Source organism: Actinia tenebrosa, unplaced genomic scaffold (genome assembly GCF_029948245.1).
Source record: "Actinia tenebrosa isolate PJP-AT-01 unplaced genomic scaffold, QUT_ActTen_1.0 PGA_scaffold12__29_contigs__length_12842862, whole genome shotgun sequence".
Lineage (NCBI taxonomy): Eukaryota > Metazoa > Cnidaria > Anthozoa > Actiniaria > Actiniidae > Actinia > Actinia tenebrosa.
The window spans coordinates 3,653,410-3,676,817 of NW_028292572.1; the positions used below are offsets into that span (position 1 = coordinate 3,653,410).

The following is a 23,408-nucleotide window of genomic DNA, read 5'->3' on the forward strand; positions in this document are numbered from 1 at the left end:
AGTTCCTTTGGCCGGCGTTGGGGCAGCCTGTGGTATCATTTCGGCTGTTGCTACGGGCATTATGAAACAGTTGTCAAGCAAAATATCCAAGCATGACACGACAATAGCTCTGTCTAGGGCCAAAGTAAATACAATTACAGATCTTGTCTCAAAGGCTTTGCGTGACAGAAAGATAGACGACGTAGAATTCTCGCTTATCTTAGCTGAAGAGGAAAAGTACGAAAAATTAAAGTCGGACATAAGGAACAAAAAAACAGCCGTAAAAGATCTTTCCGAGGAATCTCGCAAAAAGATCTACCAAGAAGCGAAAGAAGAGCTTCAAAGAAAACTCGCTCAGTAAATATTTGCTTTCAAAAGAGCGTGACAGGATTCTATTTACGTATTGAACGCCGGCTCTCTGGTTCATATGCAGATTAAATATAATAATTTTCACATACATAAGCGTCCAGATGTGTCTGGCGTTCGCTTGTGATCGTGGACTTTGGAGCTGGGGAGGCCTAAAGTCCCGAATTCAAGCCTCGCTGTAGACGCATTTGGACCGGTTGCTGTGAGTGAAAAAAAAAGCCTCCCCCACTTACAGCAACCGTGGGGGGAGGGGTGGAAAAGAAAAGATAGAAAGTGCGATTCAACCCCGCGATGGGGGGTTTCGCGAGGAAAAGTTGGAAAAGTCAGGGGGGGTCTCGGGACGCTGTTCGGAGTTCACCCTCTGGTGGGTCGTAAGAAAGATATATGTGTATGTACTAGAGGGCCTCTGGCGCGGGATGAAATAAGCCCCGTAAGCCCAAAATGCAAAAAACCCCACTGGGGATAGCTTGGTGTTCTGCGCGATGCATTCCCCAGTGGGGTTTCTGGCAACGCCAGTTTTGCATTTTTATTTTCTCGGAATCCATCCTAACAGGGGGTGGTTGGGGTCTATTTTGTAAAATATTTCGTAAATTACGTCGGGGTAATAAGGAATATCCTTATCCAGCCGACAAAACATCCACTCGGCTTTTGTCATATCAGAAACCTCAGGAATAGACTTACCGGTAATTTCAGACAAGAGATCGGGAATAGCTTTGTAATATTTCCCTAGTTTTAATTTTTTCAATGTCTTCCGTAGACTTTGCGGGGTTGGCTCTTCTAAGTGGTCTATGATTTTCTTCTTTACTTCGTTGTCTAAATATACCGGGTGTAAACCTTGGATATGACTCATCCAGTCCCTAAAGTATTTTATTCTTTTGTATGGGGTCTTCTTACGACCTCCATTGGCGTAATATTGCTCTTTGGTAGCATTTGGTACGGCATTACGAATATTCTTACCACACTCGTAACACTGTGCTGACGTGTCGTCTTCTATTTGCATTTTCTTACCACAACAAATATACTTATTTGGCTTAGTAGGTACAAACTTGGGTTTCAAGCACTTTACACAGAAATCATAAGCAAACTCTTTACATTCATGCATCGTATATAAGACAAATATTTAACTTAGTAATACGGGGGCACCAATAATACCCGTAGAGAGCTTTTCGAATCGAATTACACAGACACATAGCGACCTTACGGGCAATACCCGCGGCCGACGCACGTACGTGAGCGCGGGGAATGCCCATGTAATTCCGGGGGGTGGCCGCGAGTCCCCCTTACTGCTGCTATAGAAATCATGACCATGAAGGAGGTTTTATATCTGACATAGATTCGTCTTCATTTGCATAAACTTTAACTTGGATTTTCTCTATCAAACTTGGTTCACTTCGTAAAGAATTCGGTACAGTATGAGAACATACATCTGGAGTTTTTAAAGCCGTTTAATAAACTCGCAGATCGTGTTTTATCGGATCTAAAACCACTCGGCTACGTCTCGTGTTTTATACCCGATAAAACACTCCTGCTCGTTTATTAAACAGTACATAATTACCAAGGGGGGTGAAAAAATCAATCGTAGAGCAAAACAATACAGATATATATTTAAAAAGGAGAAGCAATTCCAAATATCTTGTAGGAAAAAAAGTAAAGACATTTTTTTTAAACGAAGTAAGAAAGAAAGAAAAAGAAAGAAAGAAATCATTAATAAGGCAAAAGTAAAAAGAAAAGAAGAGAAAAAAGGTGATCGCGAGCTTTTAAATCCTAAATACTAATTATAAGGAAAATACGCGAACTTTTAATAATTTATGATGGTGATTCAGTAAATAATTAATGATAATGATTTAGTCGACTGAGATTAAAGGTATTAGTTACAGTCGGCCGCCATAAAAAAGACGAAAGCAGTAGGAAAAGATTATAAGACTAGTGGAGTAGCCTGGTCCAAACAGCCTGATTTGGTGTATATACGTCCTGTCTCCGATTCATTGAAAACATATTTCATTTCCAGCAGGTTAGTTAGTTTGAGAAAACTTTAAATGCATCCCACATCTTACTTAATGCTCTTTTATTGTAATAGAAGTTAGGAAACCTAAGGTTTAAACTCGGTCAGATTTCATATATACATAGAGATTACTTCATGGTTAGTGAGCGCGTACGGTTTTTATTCACGAGTTGTGAAGAATCTTGAAAACGAACGAGCGAGTCTTCGAGCGAGTGAGTTTGATTCTTCACAACGAGTGGATAAAAACCGTACAAGCGAACTAAGCATGATGTAATTTATCTATTTTAGAAGTACTGAGATATTACAAGTAAGGATTTTTTTAACTTGGAGTTGAGAGAAAAATTTATTGAACCTCGAACAATTGGTTAACTGAAATATATATGTCTCTTTCTAATAGTGTGATAAGCTTGTAAATATAAGTATACTTAGATCAGATTTGTGTACTTGTTCAATAATAAAGTGAAAACCAATCAAAAAATAACCTAATGACTAATACACGAAAAATAAAGTCAATCATGCTAAAATATGGGATCACTAGACTTGCAAAAGCACTGAAAACGAGCAGTACACACGTAAGAGTCCAAACTAGTCTGAGTCAGAATCACTCAGCACTTTTATTCTTTTGTATCTTTTTGCCGTGGGACTTTCAACCTCTTGAGATAATGTTGGCGACTGATTAAGACTGTTAATCTTAATGCTAAACTGACCGCCATGAATAACGGCACCAGAAAACAGCGACAATTCTTGATGGCCATGTCTACTGTCAACAGAGCTTGTGGCAGAATTAAACGTTGTCAAACTATTGTTTTGTTGTTTGTCTACGACATTACATGAACTACTTTCTTTACTTACTGTTCCTGTAGTGAGGCCACTAAGTGTACGAGACATTTCAATTTGCTGCTTTTCAGACACAATAGCGTAATTATTTACGCTTTGGAAATTTTTGTGGCCTGAAAGTTGAATGATGTCTGTCAGCGGAATGTTTTTGTTCGTCAAAGTTTGCATCATAGTCTTTCGTCCACTGTGGTTTGTCAAATTTAGTTGAGTAGTCGAAATACCAGCTTTTTCTGCCATTGTCTTCATTAGTCCATTCAACTTATTTACCCCGACTGCATTTTTCTTGAACCACGGTTTTCCTGTACCTTGTTTGGAGCATTTGTTTGTCGCTAGATAAAACGGCGCGTCGTCTCCATTCATCTCAACCGGCCTTTTTTCAGCATAGAATTTATAGGCAGCAACAGGATCTTTGTTGCTTCCAGGAACTGCATACATTCTTGGAGAAATTTTTCTGATATCTCTAGGATTATCTCCTTGTCGGGACTGTTTTGCCGTAGTTTAAAGTACTTATAAGCCTTTGCACAATATTTTCAGAATTGATTCTTTAGATAGTGAATAGTTGATTGTGAAAATATTTCGTCATTTGAACGTCGGGTCTTTAAGATACGAAGGTTTTTATTCCCAATATGTTAATGAATATGACGTAACATAAGGGATCATATAATATACAACACTGCACTTGTTCTGGAATACAGTATTTTAAAAGCATCACCCTTTTACTCGTGACTCACGTAAAGGTTCTTACAAATTTGTTTTCAAAAAATCTCCAGTGTTCAATATTAAAAGTTGCCACAAAATAACTCAAATCCTTATGTTACGTCATAGTCATTAACATATTGGAAATATAAACCTTCGTATCTCAAAGACCCGACATTCAAATGACGATTTATTTTCACAATCAACTATTCACTATTTAAAGACTCAATTATGAAAATATTGTGTAAAGGCTTATAAGCACTTTAACATCTCCCCAACGCATGTCTCTGTGTTCTTTACATCCACGAAGACCAAAATGGAGGGTAATAAGCCACAATATATTTAAGAGTGATTCAGGAGACGAGAGTCCTAGCAATTGTTTTTTTTTTTCGTAGAGTATTTTGACTTCGTTTTCGCTCAAAGCATCGGATGCATTAGGTTTACTTCCTTTTCCTTTCTGTTTGAGTTCTCGTTGCTTTGATTGCAAAGCTTTTCGTGTCTGTTCAAAGTCAGCGTCTTTGATGATGCTCACCCCATAATTTTTCTTTTTTAGATATCGTTCAAAACTAGCTATAAAAGCCCGTAGAGAGCTTGGTTCGTAGTTTTCGTTGGCTGGTTGTTTCTTACGGACACCGAGGACGAATTCGCTGAAGTATTCGTTGAGTTCTTTCGCAGGAAATCTGTTCTATAGCCCTCGTCTCTCCTTTCGTTTGTAAAAATTCCCTTAGGAGTGCCACGTCGTTCTGTGTCTTTTTCAGTTCTAGTGTTTTCGTTTTCCTGGCTCTCGATAAACTCAGTGATTGAGTCACCTCGATTTGAGCAAATCTTGAGCAACAACCTTCCATGTTTAAGAACTTTTGATAACAAACACTCAAACGCAAGCTGACACTTTCTGCAAGAAGCGCGGGGAAACTCGATACGACTTTTTTCCCTAGTGAAAAATATCGTATAGCCAATCACAGTACTGATACGATGTTCTTCACGTATAGCAAATAGGATCGCATCTCGCTTTTGTGATATGATTTGTATCAAATAGCTTGCGAACATGTAAATCTTAGTACTTATATAATAAACCTATTTATTATATAATTACCAATGAAATATCTATTTCTCTCCTTTTCGAAAAATTGATATCTTCACACGTGAAAATAACATGTTATTTTCACGTGTGAAAATAACACCATTGCGATAACTATTCAAAAATACACGGAAAGAATTGCCTGAAAAAGCAAAAACATACTTCATTGATAATTATATAATAAACAGAATATTACATGGGCACTTGGAGATACGAAATTTATCTTCTCGTGTTGAAAATATCTCACTCGTTCGCTGCGCTCACTCGTGAGAGATCTTTTCAACACTCGAAGATAAATTTCGTATCTTCGCGCGCCCATGTAATATCCTCTATATATAATCGCAAAAACTTTGACATATAAATAGAGAGAATAATACATGGGCGCGGGGAGATAAGGAAGTTATTTTCAAGTGTTGAATTTGATATCTCACGAGTGAGATATCAAATTTAGACACGAGAAGGTTTTATGTACTTATTGACTGAGTGGGAGGGCCGTACGGGAAAATATATTTATATAGTTTTATTGAAAGGTATATACGCACAAGGTTATGTCAAAAATATCAGTCTATACCTTCAAAACAGTGGAATAACTACTCCCGTTTTGCTAAAAAAAGAATAATCAACTCTTATTTATTATTTATTGTCAACACTTTTCATTCCCATTTTAGTTAGTTTGAAGGAACTTTTAAAAGTTTAAATTGCATTCCACCTCTTCCGTAATGCTTTTTCATTACGATTTTTGTAGAAATAAAAGTTTATGGTTTAAACTCGGTCAGATATATACCTAATTATAAAAATAAAAAATAAAAATAAATTGAATTTTCTTATAAAATGAATTTCTTAGGGAACGATTTCATAATAAATGAGAAAAAAATTCTCACAAAGCGTGATATATAGCGTATATATATATATAGAGGGTGATCATATATATATGAGTACATGTATTTAATAATTTTCAAATTCTTTATTATATATTTTTATATTTTTTCTCCAGAAATCCCTAGTTATTTACAACTCGAAAAAGTTTGACATACTTTTGACAATGTTTTTGAATATAGCTGTATATATATATTTGTAGAATCCATGAATAATTTGGGGGTCTAATCCAAAAGCGAATAGCTTTAGAAATGAGGTTACATGAATATATCATGTAAACCCGTTACAAAACTTGAAGTTCAAATGCTAATTAGATGCAACACTCATCATCATTATCCTCTATGCTTGTGTGGCACGAAGGGCTGACTCCAAGGACTTCGAAGATACAACACTAAGTGGATGCATGCAATTCTGATACAGCAAGCACTAGACTTGCTCTAAGTCTCGTTCGCTATTTTTTTCCCGTTGCAAGGTAGGAATCAAATGAAGCACTTCCGGTTACGATAGCTTCCTAAAGGCGAACAAGATTTGTAAAACTCGGCTCCTCATTAATATTCGCGGACAGGATTTATGAGATTGAGGCTAAATCAAGTATTCTTGGGGGTTCAGGAAAATCGACTGCATGTTTACCTGTCAAAAATGGGCAGCCTAAAATCCCATGAAATAACTAGTTCTAAAGTCGTATGAATTATGTGGTTATAGCTTAAACCTTTAATGTATGTCAGGAGTAGGCATAAATGTTTCAATGAAAGATCCATTACCTGAATGTGTAACAATTTTTTTTTTTGTCTTGAAGCTAAATTGTACCGCATTTTCAATCTTAACAATGGATAAATTCCTGGTCATACTCTTCTTGTTCCCATTGCTGCTGCAAGCATTAGCAGATAGTTGTCCCTCTCTTTATTCTCAACGCAATATGAAACTGATAGGTCAAGTGGTTGCAAGCTACTCCGCTGTACAAACAAGCGATCAGTGTAGTGACAAATGTGCATTGCATGCAGCTTGCCACAGCATTAACTACTACTCCAGTCAAGGGATATGTGAGGTGAATAATGATAATCACTTGACTAACCCTGAAAGCCTGGTCTACTCAGCTGGTTGGCAATACTTGAACTACTTTATGCGAGCAGTAACAAGGTGCAGTAACCAACTGTGTAGTTATCCTCTTAAGTGTGAAGTGACCAAGAACGGCCAGGACTACAAATGCTTAGGTAAAGGTAAATCAATCGAGCAAGCATGAAACTGAGAAACAAAGACTAGATGAATGCTTTTCTGAGACAGAAAATGACACTTGCGTATTTTTACGTTTGATGTATATGATTGGCAAAATGTATTTCTTCATGTTTGTTCGTTTGTTTGTTTGTTTTTTCTTTTTCTTTTAGTCTTGTTTGTATTAATTCATTAATAATTGCGCATCTAGGTAACACGCCCATGATCCCAAAGGTGACATTTAGAATCACAGGTCACCGATAGTTCTCTTTCTTAGAAAAAGACAGACGGATTCATAATACATGTATTCTATTCATATAATGAAGAAATAAAAAACGCGCGCATGTCCTGTGTGCAGTTGTAAAGCACGCGGGGGCTGACAGAACACGAGCGAAGTCTTAAGAGAAGCACATGCGTAGCGTAGTGCTTCTAGAAATTTCTCGCGTGTTTTGCCAATCCCCAAATGCTTTATAATTTTATACAGCACAACAAGCAATTTTTTTATTTCTTTTATAAAATACCAAATTACTAAAACCGTTATTTCAGATGGGAATTACGCACGGAAAGTGTGCGCGGTTCTCAATTAGTCAGACTGCTACATTTATAGCACTTATATAAATATATTTATTTTGCAAATCGAAGTTTTGCAATTTGCATAAAGTATTTTAGAACAAGGGCTGATTTGAAATGTATATGAGTGCTTTTTATTAACCGAGCAGATGTGTTTTATCGGGTTTAAAGTCACGAAGCGTAGCCGACAAGATCTGCAAGTTTTTTTGAACAGCTTCAAAAATTGAGAAATAATTTGCAAACCTTTGGAACCTTTGGTCGAATAAAAGCGACCAAGTATATGTTGCAAACATGGACTTTTTATTTCGATAGAAGTTTGTACACCAATAAAACCATTCGCAGTGATAATTGTACGTCCGCATGACAAAGTCAAGACAACCTTAACGATCACGTGTCTGTACTGGGGAGCCAAATTTTTTGTTTTTATTTTAAATTGGTGATTCTTTTGAACTGAATTAAACGATGTGTAGCAAGTGTGTTTCGAAATGCAGTTTTATTACGATCTCTCGAAACAGGTTGTGTAAAGTGCGTTTGCTCTCCTGTAGCTTTCACCCATGGCAATCAAAACCAGTAAATTAATCAGCACGTGATTATTGAGCTGCAAATGGCTCATTGGATGCAGTTTAATCCGTGATAAAATTGTTCTCATTTTTATTCTTCATAATAAAGAGCACTGATAAGCATGACAACTTTATATGAGGTTCTAATACTCATTAGCATTCTTGATATAAATAATACTAGCAAGGAGACTTTAAGGGTTATAAAGGTCCATGCACTTGACAAGTATAGTCTCTTCAATCGGATTTTTTTGTTTTCTTTTCAGATCATTCAGTCTTGCATTTTCCAAACAAAACAATTACTGCTATGGCTCTTTACGAAAACCCATTCGTGAACTTGACAGCATTTACCCTCAGCATGTGGGTACAAACCGATACAACAAATAATGTTCACACACCGTTCAGCTACGCAACGGTTACCGTTAGCGATGAGCTTTACATTACAGTACAACCTGATAAAATGGAATTTTGGTTACATAAACGGAAAGGGTAAGTTACAACTGTATATTAAAGTAAATTTCAAAATTTCAAAATTTCAAAAACTTTTGGAGGGGCTGCTCCCTTTAATTTGTTATTTCCTACACTCTCAGGCCCTCTCACCCCTGTGCTGTTGAAGTTTATTTGAGATCTCCACCAGGCCCTCTCCCATAACTTGTATGAGTACAATCAAAATGGACCAACAAAAATGGTTTTACTATCTATATCACTTCCTTCACTCAGATGGAATCTCTTCTTTTATTTACTTTAATGAGATTCCTTTTGTCCTTGATGATCAGTTTCATCACATCTGTGTAACGTGGACCAATGTGGATGGCAAATTCTCGTTTTACCTCGATGGGATCTCGAAAAGTCAAGGTACCAGGAGATCAGGTCATGTGATTCAGAAAGGCACAGTTGTTCTTGGACAAATGCAGAGTTCGTACAAAGGAGGTTTTGAACGCGTTCAGTCCCATCAAGGAAAACTTACGAGCGTTAACATGTGGGACAAGGTACTGACGCCAAACGAGGTAACAACCATTGCAAACAAATGTTCAACAGCACAAGGGAATGTTATCAAGTGGAGCGATTTTCAGAATAAGATATCTGGAAACGCGAAAATGATCTATTCTCGTTTCTGTGACGGCAAATTACCATGAACAGATATCAGTTCTAATTGATAAGCTTTTACTGTAGCCAACACATTAAGAAATAAACTCCGCACTTAAAATTTAGCTATTGCAAGAAATTCCGAATCAAAATGTAATGATCTTAATACGTCATCAAGTTACTGACGTCAATCACTTTATTTTAATGCTTGTTTCTTATTGGCTCAATCACGTTTCTCTATTTGTATTTAAAAGAAAAAGATTTCTATCGCGTGCTAAACATTTTATCAACAGAAGGAATATTGCCATTAGTGAAATAAACACGGAAGGAAAAAAAAAATTAGATAATAATAATTTGACGTTGTGGATATCTGTAAGATAATAGAGTGAGTTCTTTCCATAGACTTCAACATATAATGCCAATTATTTCGGCAGCTCTTATGAGTTCAATGTCCTTGTCACTGCTTAGGAAGAATATTTGGCTGGTCTGCGAAAGATAGCCAAAGGCCTTGTGGATTAGAATAATCGGACATTAGTTTTTCGGAAAGTTAAGCATCGTATATTTCGCCCGAATTTTGGTCCGGTATTTATTTGGGTTTTAGTTGCCAGGATGTTATTTGCATGCCTATGCCAAGGACACCTTGGACTGCAATTGAGTGATTGATCATCTGAAGCAATGATGGAAAAATTGTAGACGAGAGACCAAACGTCAGAATGATATGCATACGAAGAGATTTACTTTACACAAAATCAATAAATACTCTTCAATGGACACAGGTTTGCGCTGAATTTTACAAATGGCGGTTATGTTGTGTCTTCAAAATGACACGTTAATGGAGTTCTAAAACCAAATTAAGAATTAAATTCTTTATGCGAAACAACAGTTATATATGACAATTCCATATCGTTTCTTTCAAAATGACGTCCATATGAGAAGTTTAAGATGTCAAAAATCGAGAAATATCGACTGAAAATCCTGTGGGAGAATTGTCTTAATATTTAGGTCTGGTGACCCTACTGCGCAGGGCTATTCGGAATTTCTGGCCATGTATAAGATTATGTTTTCAAATCACAAAACATGTTGGTTTTCAATAAATTCCTAAAGTTGAATTGTTAAATTAGATTCCATTGTCATGTATCCGCAGTGCATGGCTTAGTTAAGGTTTTTGGATAATGCCGGGGGCACAATTTAAGTGTGAACTATGTATGTAAATGCAACAATCCTGCACCAAAAGATTTGTTTTGTTTGTTGTTTTCGAGGATTTATGATATAACTGATATCTAATGATAAAATTGACTTTTAAAATATTAGATTAATCAATTTTATTGAATACTTCGCTATCAACGATTGATGTATTATGGTGATCATGATCAATAAATATAAGTAGGTGAGGTTTAGTAACTCGTTCCGAAGTGATAACAACAGATTGTCACCGCCAGCCGGCTAGCTCAATTGGTAAGAGCGGTCTGTTGTGCGGGAGGTCGTTGTTCAAGCCTCCGCCGGACCAACACTCCGGGTCTTAAAATAACTGAGGAGAAGGTGCTACCTTTGTAATTACATCTGCAAATGGTTAGACCTTCACGTGGCTCGGATGATCACGCTAATGGCGGTCCCGTCCCTAATTAACTAGAGTTTATCAGTTGAATTACTGTCACGCGTTATCCTCTATAAACAAAGTTAATTAATCAACTAATTAACTAATTATTAATCAATTAGAAACGAGTAACTAAATGCATAGCTTAGTTTATACTTAAAGAGATGTTATCTATGTTGCGTAAAGTAGTAACGTAATATTCCAGAAACAAATGCGAAAGTTTCGACCTTTATACGGCCTTTAGCTTTCAAATATTTTCTCGTGTTTGGAAACGCTAATGAAACATGGAACGAGTAAAACGAGTTTGGAAATTACTTTATTTTATACATACTGAGATTTTCTTATCAAATTTCCCTGTGTGAAAAACAAGTTCATGACTTTTCTAGCCAATCAGAAAAGCGAAACGATTTGTCACGCGTGAAAAAAGCGTTTCGTCCAATCGCAAACCACTGTCGAAGCGAATCGTGTTTTCGCGGTCATCGCGGGTAGCTTTGTCGAGCAACTTTCAAATACTTTCAGTGTATTGTAGTTGTTCGTAGTTCAAATTAAACTTATCTAATCAAGAGCAAGGAGATATTTGTGAGGATGGCTGAACAACCAAGAAGATTTTTGTGTCTCTTGACAAACCTATACAAGTTTATCGAAGACCAAAAAAACAAAAAAAAACAAAAACAAAAAAAAAAAAAACAACAACAAAAAAACAGAAACACTCTGTCAAAACACAAAGAGATGTAAGTTTGCTGACTGAGTTTCTCAACTCCAAAAATGAAACGAGAAGAGTCGAGGAAATCACGCCAGAAGAGCTTAATGGGTATATCAGTGAATTGCAGTACTCAAACGAACAACAGAAAAACATGTCTTTGATTCTGAGTGGAAATACTACAAGTACGTCTATAGAAAAAAGGCCAGTTTACAAAGTGCAGTGGGCACCGAGTGCCGTGAATCTTCATTCATGAAAAGTTCTAGTTTCCCTGCAGCATGTCCATTCAGTGGAGCAGTTTTTCAATGAGGACAGTTTGACATGACAATAAAAACTTTAAACAAGTCGCAGACTTTCACCGATAACTCATTCAAATCAACAGAGTCAACACATTGCCTCATGACGCATCAAGCGTGTGTTTCAATCTTCGAGACGAAGACAGCCCTCCGCTTTGACAAACTAAGTTTATGAGACTTCATTGACCACTGATTTTGGTTGCTTATTTCGTTTTTTTCTAAAGAACAGTTTCATATTTGGTTTAGAATTTAATCGTTTTGCTATTTACTTTGTACCAGATATGTTTTTTGATTTAAATAGTGATATTTTTACATGTAGCAAGCTTTTAGCTTTTCGGAGGACAATTTTAAAATACAGCAGTTTTGTATTTTTTTAGAGAACCCATTAAAGGTGAATAAATAAAAACAACAAAATCTCAGTATGTATAAAATAAATAAATTACAGCATGGAAAGCGCTTTGTACGGGATTTTCCAACTCGTTGGTTTTGTAACTGAAATCTCACTCGTTCGCTTCGCTCACTCGTTCGATTTCAGAGAGATACTTCACCAACTCGTGCGAAAATCCCTTACGCGCGCGCTTTCCATGAAGTAATCTCTATTTTCTAATGAGTAATTAACAGTTGTTCCACAAGCTCGAGTCGTACATTTTACACTTAATGCCTGGTCGTGAGGGAAATAGTAAATTTTTTCCCCGACAGTCTAGATGCTTCCCGAGGCAAATCCAATGGAAATATCGAGACTCTCGGGGGAAAAAACTAACGCGTGCGTGCAATTTGATGACGCACGGTAGTGGGGTTAGGCAAAATTTCAACTGCATCCGGTTGCTAAAAATAGCCCAATCGGGAATTTACTTGGCGTGCGCGTTATTACTAAGTTTCCCACACTCCTTATGCTCTCTTGCTATCAGTCATTTCCTGGTCAGTGTCTTGATGCGTTTCTTGATGCTTGCATATCTTGATAATAATATATATTTGATTCAGTATCCTGCAACTCATAACGTGCCCAAATATGACGGTCTAATTTGCGAAGCCCGCGCCGTTCAGACTGGGCATTCGTGCAATGTACCTCGAAGGGGACCCTGAGTTCTATTGGACAGCAGCAGAACACGGGCAAAATCTTATATAAAATAATAAAAAAACCCTTAATCTTTATACAAAACTGACAAATTCAAGGTCAAAATGACGGGACTTTTTTTCATGTTATAAATATTTTAACATTTCTACATAAAATAACCAAAATAACCAAAGAAAAGAAAGAAAGAAAGGAAAAAAAAAAAAAAAAAAAAGAAAGAAAGAAATTTGAGTGTCCATTGTGAAAACCTAAAGCATAACAACATGAACATTTGAACTTTGTTCAAAAAATTGCCTATTTTTCTACAAACTAGGGATAAAAGGTGGGGGTCTGGGACCGAGTTTAAAAAATCAGAGGCAAATGTAAACGACACTTCTGCTATTATCACGGTAGTTAACATGGTATTGCCGTAACCTGTCGGTATTGCGTTTTGACCGAGCGATTGCTTGCTTGAATAAGTAGGTCTTTGTAATTTACAGAGTTTCCTGATTGCCTACTTCTGACGACTGAGTGATGAAACACAAATGACGATAGCATGACTACATCGATGACAAGAGTTTATCATCCGTTTATTCTAAACTATGCATATGAAATTTTACAATTAAGTGTTAGATCATGCACGAGACACAAAGAGTCTTTAATTAATCATGAGGGGCTTATTTTTCCCCTGCATGATGTCCATGACGTCTACTAAATCTCATGTTATCTTCGGGTTACAATGTAATTGGTTGTTGAAAGATATATATTTTTATAAGAATCTATATGTTCAATTACAATTTTACTTTATAAGCGAAATCATGGAATATAAAGAATAACAGACGTCTTTTAAATAGCATAATTTCCCAAACAAAGTTTTAACAAAGGCTTGCCTAAACTTTGATGACTTAGATAAAATGTAAGCTGAACTCGCATCGTTGAAATGTGAGGCTTTACAATACAATGCCGATGTAGACAGTTAGCAAAATAAGGTGTTGCTAATGGTAACGACTTGAGTTTAAAAGGAGTGATCCCATTCAAACCAAAGTCAGAGTTTCAGCTTATTTCGTTGCTTGCCAGTCTGCGTTATTTATCTATTTACCTATTGATTCATTGATTGAATGACTGACTGACTGACTGACTGATTGATTGATTGATTGATTTTATTATTGTTTTGTTTTGTTTTTGTTTTGTTAAATAGAGATAAGGGAAAGGTTGGGAAAAACTAAATAATCTAACGCTTCCAGCGGTCCCAATTCCTTACGTTTGCACCACAGACCGACAAGCATCGCAGTCGGCTATTAATAAATCGATTAATATAAAGATTACTACTAAAAAATACAATAAATAGCCTGCAGGCCGACGTTCCCGCCAAAATGCTTATCTACTTGTGTAGATAATGTTCGATGGAACATGAGGCGGCGCTAAAGTCAGTAAAGTGCAACTACCCTGCGTGCTTTTATATCATACTTAGATGTATTTACTAAAAGTAAGAAAAGGCTTGTTTCCATTAAACAGTAGTCTTGTACTGTACTAGTAAGAAGGTCAGTCTACTTCACTAGAATGTACCCTACAGCAGCAACAGCTTTGTTTCCATTATTACAATAATGCTCACATCGGTTCCCACAAGACACTCCGAAGCTTCCCCCATAGCCCAGAAAGCTGTCAGTGCTTCTACAGTTGTTTTCGTTGTTGGAAATTACTCCTATGCGCACTTTATTCAAATTAAATCCCTCCTTGTTGCAAGAGGATTGCATTGATGAACCTGCAATCAAAGATTGCCATTTTGATTTACCAAGCAAATTAACCGCCCTTTCGCTTCCGTCCGCAATGACGTCATATAGTGAATTTGCCGTGTAAGTGATAGTTGCAAAGTTTGTCACACCATTCACAGTGAACCCCACACATATTGCACTGAAAGACACTCCCCAGAAGCTCGGCATCTTTGTCTCCATGGAATCAAAACCAGTTTTACCTGCTGTCAGGTTGTAAGCAACCTTATTTGACCAGTACGATGAGCTGCGTCTGAAAGTATTCTGAAAATTTAAAAACAATATTTGTTTATTAAGGTTGGTGCTTACTAATTGCGAACCATTTTTATTTTTTTCAAATTGTGGCAGTCATTTAAATCACCCAAGATGCCACTAGAATCCGAAAAAAAAAATTGGGGGTACCCGCGCATCTAAACGAGATAATTGATGTTAAACACCGATGACGTAAGCACGTTTTTACGCAAGGGGAAAAAATCATATTACGAAATTGTTAACGTTTTGATCGATTTTATCTGAAACTTGTTTCAAATAAACGACTATTTGTGCTCTTTATATCAAATATATAAACTTTTATGTATCATATAAGAAACCATTTTTTTAACCAAATTTTGCCTTCAAAAGTGTAAAATATGTTTCTAAAGGGATGCTACATTTTTGCTTACATTTGCAACCAAAACCATTTTTATTTTAAAGATTCTATTATGAAAAATAATTGAACTATTTCTGTTACATTTTGGACGAAAAAAAAATGGGAGTTACCCACGCGTTTTAAAAAGTTATGATTTTTTAAAATATTTTTTTTGAGGATAAATCGGGTGCTAAAAGCGTGACAAGAGTGACGCGGCGTTACGAAACAGCGTGACTCGCTCTGCTTTTGGCGTGTTTGCAGCGGCTACTTCATCTCTTCGTGGTTTTACAAACAGGAGAAAAACTGAAAAAAGCGATATTTCAAGCCTTCAAAGTACCAGTAAACTTATTCAATTCGAAGAACAATAATAAATAATTATTTCCTGTGTAGAAGAAAAGATTTCCTTAAGCAAATGGTACGTAATTTTTTTTTTTTGAAGTCGGAAAAAGAACGGCTTTTCATGAATGTTTCAGGGCAGTCGTGCATGCAAAGCTAAGCCAGGCAAAAGGTTTCGTAAAATACAAACCTACATTTAGTTTATAATAAGAATAATAATAATTTAATCACTTATTGTGCGAGCATTCCATACAATGATCATGCGCGCATTACAATAATAATATAATATATATATAACTATATAACTATTTACAAATAAGATGAATAAATATATTGATGAATACTAATGAAAAAAACTATCAAAATGCTAATTTAAAAAGGTGGGTTTTAAGATGGCGATTAAACAAACTAACATCTTTAATGGGGCGAAGGTCTGCGGGAAGTGCGTTCCAGAGAACGGGTGCCGCCATAGTTTAACTTCACAAGTGCAAGAGACAGATTTAATAAATCAAAATAATAATTTTCTTTGTCAGTATGCTCTTTGCGTGAATATTTTTTGAGTGAGTGAAAGACAGTTTATGTAAATACGAGGTGTTCCAACGACAAAAGTTTATTTTATGTAATTGTACTTGCAGGAAAAGCTAAATGAATAGCTGATATTTGGTGTAATGTGTAATTCCTTTTCAATTTTCATTTAACTTTAAAACAAACTAAGCTTATCTGTATAGAAATATTGAAAAAGTTATTTTATTATTCGCCGATCCGAGGCAATCGAAACCGTCTTTTCTAGAAAATGAAAAAAAAAAATGATATTTCGCCAAAAACACCTGAATTCTTGAAGATGACTCTGTTATACACCTTTAACTACATAAATAATAGTTATTGCTGTTGTTCTTGGCCTTAATGTTTTGCAAGGCCAACGTCATCTGTACCTTTGAGTGTTTTGATTTTGAAACCCGGCCCGCGGGAATCCCTCGATGCAGATACGCAGTAAGTGTGCGCGCTGTCAATAGTAGGCACCAACCTTAAATGCTCGCAAATATTTATCTTCAGCTTTGCATATAGTACGCTCGCTCTCACTAGCTAAATCACTCCCAAAATCTATGGTCTATTTCACATTTAGAAACAAGGTTTTTGATTTTTTTAAATATAACAACCTTTCCATTTTTGACGTATTTTTAACCTGACTTTGATATTAGCGGAGCTCCCACGCGTGCCAAAGTCCCGCGCGAAAAATAGCACCATACTTAAGAAAAAATGATGACGTCACTTCCATCCGTCCGTCCGTACGTACGTACGTCCGTGTACACGGGAATCCCGCTTGATGTCAAAGCAAAACTACTCGCAAATGCAGCTCTCAAATGCACAGAAAAAGTTTAGGGCAATGGAAGTTATAGACCAAAAACAATTAAAATAAACTTTCATGTAGTCAAAGATGGATCAAGAAGTGTTCTTCAAGTCAATTCAGGTGTGTGTTTCTTAGAAAACGATCGTATATTATTATTTTTTGACAAGCATTTTTCTCGACGAATCGCCAAATCAAATACTTTCTCTCAAAACCTTTAATATTTCTATAGATAAGCTTAATTTATTTTAATGCTGGAGGAAATACAACACGGAGAGCATATTACGACAACAAATATTTGTCTTTTATTTAGCTTTGTAAATCTTTAACAATTCGGTTGTTTTTAAACAACTATCGTATGTTTTTCGTTTAGTACTGTTTAAAAAACGAGCAGGAGTGTTTTATCGGGTATAAAACACGAGACGTAGCCGAGTGGTTTTAGACCCGATAAAACACGATCTGCGAGTTTATTATAATTAAACGGCTTAGAAAACTCATGATGTATGTTCTCATATGGTACAGAATTCGTTACGAAATGAACCAAGTTTGATAGAGAAAATCCAAGTTAAAGTTTATGAAAATGAAGACGAATCTATATCAGATATAAAATCACCTTCATGGTCATGATTTCTATTGAATTTTCGCCATGAATTATTAATGAGTTTTCTAAGAAAAGTGCAGCTTTGTTCGCCTCCCATCGCGGGGTCCCATTGGCAAACCAAAGAAGTATTTCATTCAATAATTTTACATCTTTCTACAGATAATTCATTTAAATTTTGATTTAAATATCGATTTATACCAAATATCCAACTGTGTATTAAGGTGGCTCGACCCCCTCACGCTTGACCGCTACCTTCCACTTTTGGAACGCTAGTGCATAAACGTCTTTTATCCGATTGCAAATCTTTTTCGCACATAAGTCACATAAGGATTGAATTAATATTTCATGCAGTTTTTTATGAGATCGGACGTCATAACACGTGATTATGATGAAATATTTGTCTTCGTTTAGAAAATAATTTTAGCCTTGCAGAGCGTTCAACACTAAAATGCTTCGTACCACATAATTATATACTAGATGCCTCCATTTGTGGGGATTTTTGAAAAAATCTATCTAGCTAATTATGAGATATTTGAGATTATTTAAATATAGTGCATAATCTACTTCAAAACTAAACAATGGATTTCATACGGCCGAAATTAATATTTCAGAGCTATATATTCACAAAAGTTATTGCTCATTTAGTTTTACTCTGTATCTAGTTTTAAAAGGAACATTTTGAAGGTAATCGACTTATGCAATTTTGTGAAAACGTATAGTGCAGAAGACGGGGTAAACATTTGATGCGCACTTTTCATCGCAGTTTTCTAGTCAATCTTACTAGATCTTCCATTATTCTAAAATTCGCTGATCATTTCTCTCAAAATTACATCAGGATACAAATTTGAACTTAAACTAATATTACACAAAATTGCAAGACTATTGAACTCATTTAAAGCGATCTAAAGCGAACAAGAAATACAGATAACATTGATCGTTTCCCAACGATTTGATGCTCTGGGAATTCTATTGTTTGCTAATGATCATAACATCAAATTCTTTCGCACCATGCACGGTCTCATCTCGCTTGGCTGCTTTCCGATTTACTCCCGAAGTATGGTTCTTTATCTAAACTCAAAAGTCTTGCTCGCTTCTTTCTTGAAGTTTTAATTTGAGGCATGTTCGCCGATTCTATTCACTCACACTGACAAAGTACATCATGACAAACATCCCACGTTTGAATAAAAAAAAAACAACTGTTTGTTACCAAACTTCGGGGGTAGATCGGAAAGCAGCCAAGCGAGATGAGACCGTGCATGGTGCGAAAGAATTTGATGTTATGATCATTAGCAAACAATAGAATTCCCAGAGCATCAAATCGTTGGGAAACGATCAATGTTATCTGTATTTCTTGTTCGCTTTAGATCGCTTTAAATGAGTTCAATAGTCTTGCAATTTTGTGTAATATTAGTTTAAGTTCAAATTTGTATCCTGATGTAATTTTGAGAGAAATGATCAGCGAATTTTAGAATAATGGAAGATCTAGTAAGATTGACTAGAAAACTGCGATGAAAAGTGCGCATCAAATGTTTACCCCGTCTTCTGCACTATACGTTTTCACAAAATTGCATAAGTCGATTACCTTCAAAATGTTCCTTTTAAAACTAGATACAGAGTAAAACTAAATGAGCAATAACTTTTGTGAATATATAGCTCTGAAATATTAATTTCGGCCGTATGAAATCCATTGTTTAGTTTTGAAGTAGATTATGCACTATATTTAAATGATCTCAAATATCTCATAATTAGCTAGATAGATTTTTTCAAAAATCCCCACAAATGGAGGCATCTAGTATATAATTATGTGGTACGAAGCATTTTAGTGTTGAACGCTCTGCAAGGCTAAAATTATTTTCTAAACGAAGACAAATATTTCATCATAATCACGTGTTATGACGTCCGATCTCATAAAAAACTGCATGAAATATTAATTCAATCCTTATGTGACTTATGTGCGAAAAAGATTTGCAATCGGATAAAAGACGTTTATGCACTAGCGTTCCAAAAGTGGAAGGTAGCGGTCAAGCGTGAGGGGGTCGAGCCACCTTAAGCTGTTCGAGCAAGTATGATTATACAAATGAGCTTAATTTTGTGTTGTACTGCAAATGGTTAGACCTTCAAGTCTTCTCGGACAAGGACTTAAAACCGTAGGCCCTGTCTCCCAACCCTTCCTAACCTACAGTAAAATGGGGGACATAAAAGAACCTGTTGAATTATTCGTATAAGAGTAGGGGATTGTCTCCCGGTTCAACAGCTTATCCCAATCTGGAGGCATCAATACTAACTTACTAATAAATCACTCATGATTGTAAGCTGCACGACTGCTACTAGCGCCTAAATACGCAGCCCGTAAATAGTCCTCCACTGGTCATGATTGTGAAGCGCATTGAGACCATGTAAAATGTGCTATATAAAAACCCCATTATTATTATCATCATCATCATCATCATCATATATCATCATCATCATCATCATCATCATCATCATCATTATTATTATTATGTGCAGTAGTAAAACGTATAGATGCAAAAAAAATAAAGAAAAAAAAAAAAAAATCTATGACCTGTATAGGGCGCACAGCGTAACCTATACAGTCTAAAAGGAAACTAACTACAATAAATTTAAATAGATGTCCCTAAAAAATCATTGTCTTTAAAAGGTTTCGGAAAAAAATATATATATATACAATCAGCTACAATAAATTTCTAGCAACAAAAAAAAAAAAAAAAAAAAAAAAACCCTCTATATTCTATAGATCTGTAACAGTATCCTAAGATTATATAAAAAAAGTTCAAGCTTATATAACAGTTGCTTTAAAGTGCACATGAACCCTTCGACAATACTTTCAGTACTGATTCTACATGAAGTAAATAGTTGAATGGTAAAATATTTCTTGATTTGAGTGGTGCGCTTTCCCTCTTCAATGGCCTGATAAGAGTGATGACGTCACGAAAATTTCGATAATATACAGTCATTCGCAAAGCATTCTGGGATAGGCTTCAGTCCTCCTCTGAGTGGTGCGTTTCTAAGTTATGAAGGTTTAAACTTTCAATATGCTAATGAGTGTGACGTCTATTAAGGCTTAATTAAATATACAAAATTGAACTGGTTCATAGATACAGTATTTAAAAAGCATCATTATTTTACTCATGGTTTACATGAAAGCTATTTAAAATTTTTGTTTTCAAAATGGCCAGCATTTGGTATTACTAGTTACGACAAAAACACTCAAATACCTTACCTGACGTCATCATCATTAACATATTGGAAGTATAAACCTTCATAACTTAGAGACGCATTACTCAAATCAAGAAATATTTTACCAATCAACTACATTTACTTTATGCAGAACCAGTATTGAATGTATTGTCAAAGAGTTCATTTACACTTTAAATGTTCGTGCTATATGGAGCGAGTAAGAGATGATGGCTTTCTGCATCTTCTCCAAAACACACTTTGATCGGGCACCAACAAGCTTCTTCATAGTTTGCTCTAGAGCGATCTTTGACCATCCTCCCAATGCATCAATTATGATATTGCATTGCTGTACCTTGTAACCAGGGTGCTGTCATTTTAACTCCAAGAGTGGTGCACCGTACTTTGTTGCCTTCTCCTCAACTTTCTTTTCACGATTCTCAATCCAGGGACAGCTCATTTCTACTGCCCAAACTTGCTTTGCCTTATGCACCACGAATCTTACATCCACCCTATTGGCTTTGACGTAGGTGTGTTCAGCATACACCGGTACATCCCAGAAGCTTTAGCATCATCCGACTCATAGATTGGTTTTGGAGTCACAGGTGAGTACCAAGGGGGAACACTTTCCACTAATTTAAGATCTTTGCACTTCTCAAAGAATAATATCTTCAGAGCAGCATTGTGTCGGTCCAAGTACTTTGATTGAGCCAGTGTAGAGCATCCTGACAGAACATGTGGAAGGGTCTCTGCTTCTTTACCGCATAGCCTACAACTTACATCTCCCTGGGTTGTTTTGGTCTTGTGTGACGTATACACTTTAGTTGGCAATAGTTGTTCATAGAGCTCCATCATACCAGCAACTGTATGAGTTGGTGCAGTCGTCCAATCTTTCATCCATGTAAAACATGCATCTTGACTAAGTACTTTATCTTTCCAACGCGATGAGAGAAATCGACCATGCCATTTCTCTGCGTTTATCGTCTCCTGTAGCTTGTCAACCAGTGCTCTCTTCAAGTGTTCTTTAATTTTCGTTCCTTCAATTTCTACTTCTGGTCTTCTGGTCGAGGTAAAAGATGGATTTGGATACTGTAGAAGTAACTTTATCTTCAGCTCCTTTGCATATTTGTGTGCTTCAGTTAGTAGTGACGAATGGCCTTCCTCCGCTGCTCTCTCCTCAAACATCTGGACAGTTTTCATCGTAGTGTCTGCATTCTGGTAGAGCTTTACGGCAGCTCTTATCTTTGTAAGCTTGTACTCGTATTCGACGGATCTCAGGCCACGTCCTCCCTTGTGTCTAGGTAGGTACATAACAGCTGTTGAAATCAGTGGATGTTTCCCTCCGTTTTCATGAATGATCTTTCTTTTCTCTCTCAATCGCTCTCAGCTCGGTGATAGGCCAATGTTGGTTCCACATCAGGTAGTTAAGCACGGGAAGTGCGAATTGATTAGTAGCTATTACTCGGTTGGCATCGGAGAGAGGGCTAGACCAAATTACAGATAGTCTTTGAAGGTAAACCTTTGCTGCACATGCAAGAGCTGACTTCTCATCCTGTTTCACAGTTTCACATACGCCGAGAAACTTGTAGCTTGAATCTTCCTTGATACCTTCAACAACTGTCGTCTGATCAAGTTTAATACCTGCTGCATCGTACTCTTGAACACCTTTCTTGACATGAATAGTATTGCACTTCTTCGGGTTCCACTGCAATCCAATATCTCCCATTGCTGTATTTGTAGATCGTAGAACTGTGTTCAGCTTTGTTTGAGATGAAGCAAAAACCTTGAGGTCATCAATATATAGTAGACGGGTTATCTTCGTGCCAATTGGTTTGGATATATTTATTATTATTATTATTATTATTATTATTGTTATTGTTATTATTATTGTTGTTGTTGTTGTTGAGAGATGCTACTTTTTAAAAAAGCTAAAGAATGTTCAAAAACATTTACAAATGCCAATTTACTGACAAAGAAATTAGTCATTTTGTATTTTGCATTGCATTTTGCATTATTTTCTATTTCTTCTCAGTTGTTCTTGTCAAGTTTAACCGAATGTACACTTTGTTTTGGGAAATCTTTTGTCGTTCGTGATTTCCGTATTTTTTTCACGCATGAAACCAGATGAATACTGGTAACATCGAATCTCAAAATCTAGTAAGCTTAAGTTTTCAAGCTTCTTGAAACGTAGTTTTAAGGCTTATATGAAAGAAATAAAAACATATTAATGAAGAACTAGGATAAGAAATCTATTTTTTAACTGATGACACATTTGGTTTTAAGTTCAGGGCCTTATTTCTCAAGTTTAGTTAGTTAATGATCTTCAGCCAATTTTCTCTCAGTTGCTACCAAAGCATTATTTTTTTATTTTCATTGCGGTAAAAACGCTATTTCATATAAAAACATAAACATTCCTATGGAAAACCAAACATCGTTCTGTAAAAGACGTAATTAAGTAAGCTTATATTTTGTTCACCTTAACCAGTTTTCAAGTCTGTTTTTTAGTCTCGATTTGTCCAACTTCACCAGTATTCAAGTCTGTCTAATAATGTCGATTTGTCTTTAAAAAGTTCGGAAAACTCCAAAATTTGGATTTTAATGATATCCAAGGTAAATTTTATCTTCATGTATCTTCAT

The 23,408-nt window shown here is 36.0% G+C and overlaps 1 protein-coding gene and 2 pseudogenes across 1 annotated transcript in view; all 3 read right to left on the bottom strand.

Annotated features, from left to right (window-relative positions):
• Positions 1 to 2,932: 2,932 nt before the first annotated feature.
• Positions 2,933 to 4,927, bottom strand: LOC148911988 (uncharacterized; annotated as a pseudogene).
• Positions 4,928 to 13,470: 8,543 nt separating this feature from the next.
• LOC116287979 (uncharacterized) overlaps positions 13,471 to 23,408 on the bottom strand; it is a 33,048-nt gene continuing 23,110 nt past the window's right edge. Inside the window, exon 6 of the mRNA XM_089028442.1 lies at positions 13,471 to 14,930. Coding sequence (XP_088884568.1) covers positions 14,445 to 14,930 — 486 coding nt within the window. The 3' untranslated portion in view covers positions 13,471 to 14,444. The remainder of the gene's footprint in view (positions 14,931 to 23,408) is intronic.
• Positions 20,959 to 22,528, bottom strand: LOC116287977 (uncharacterized; annotated as a pseudogene).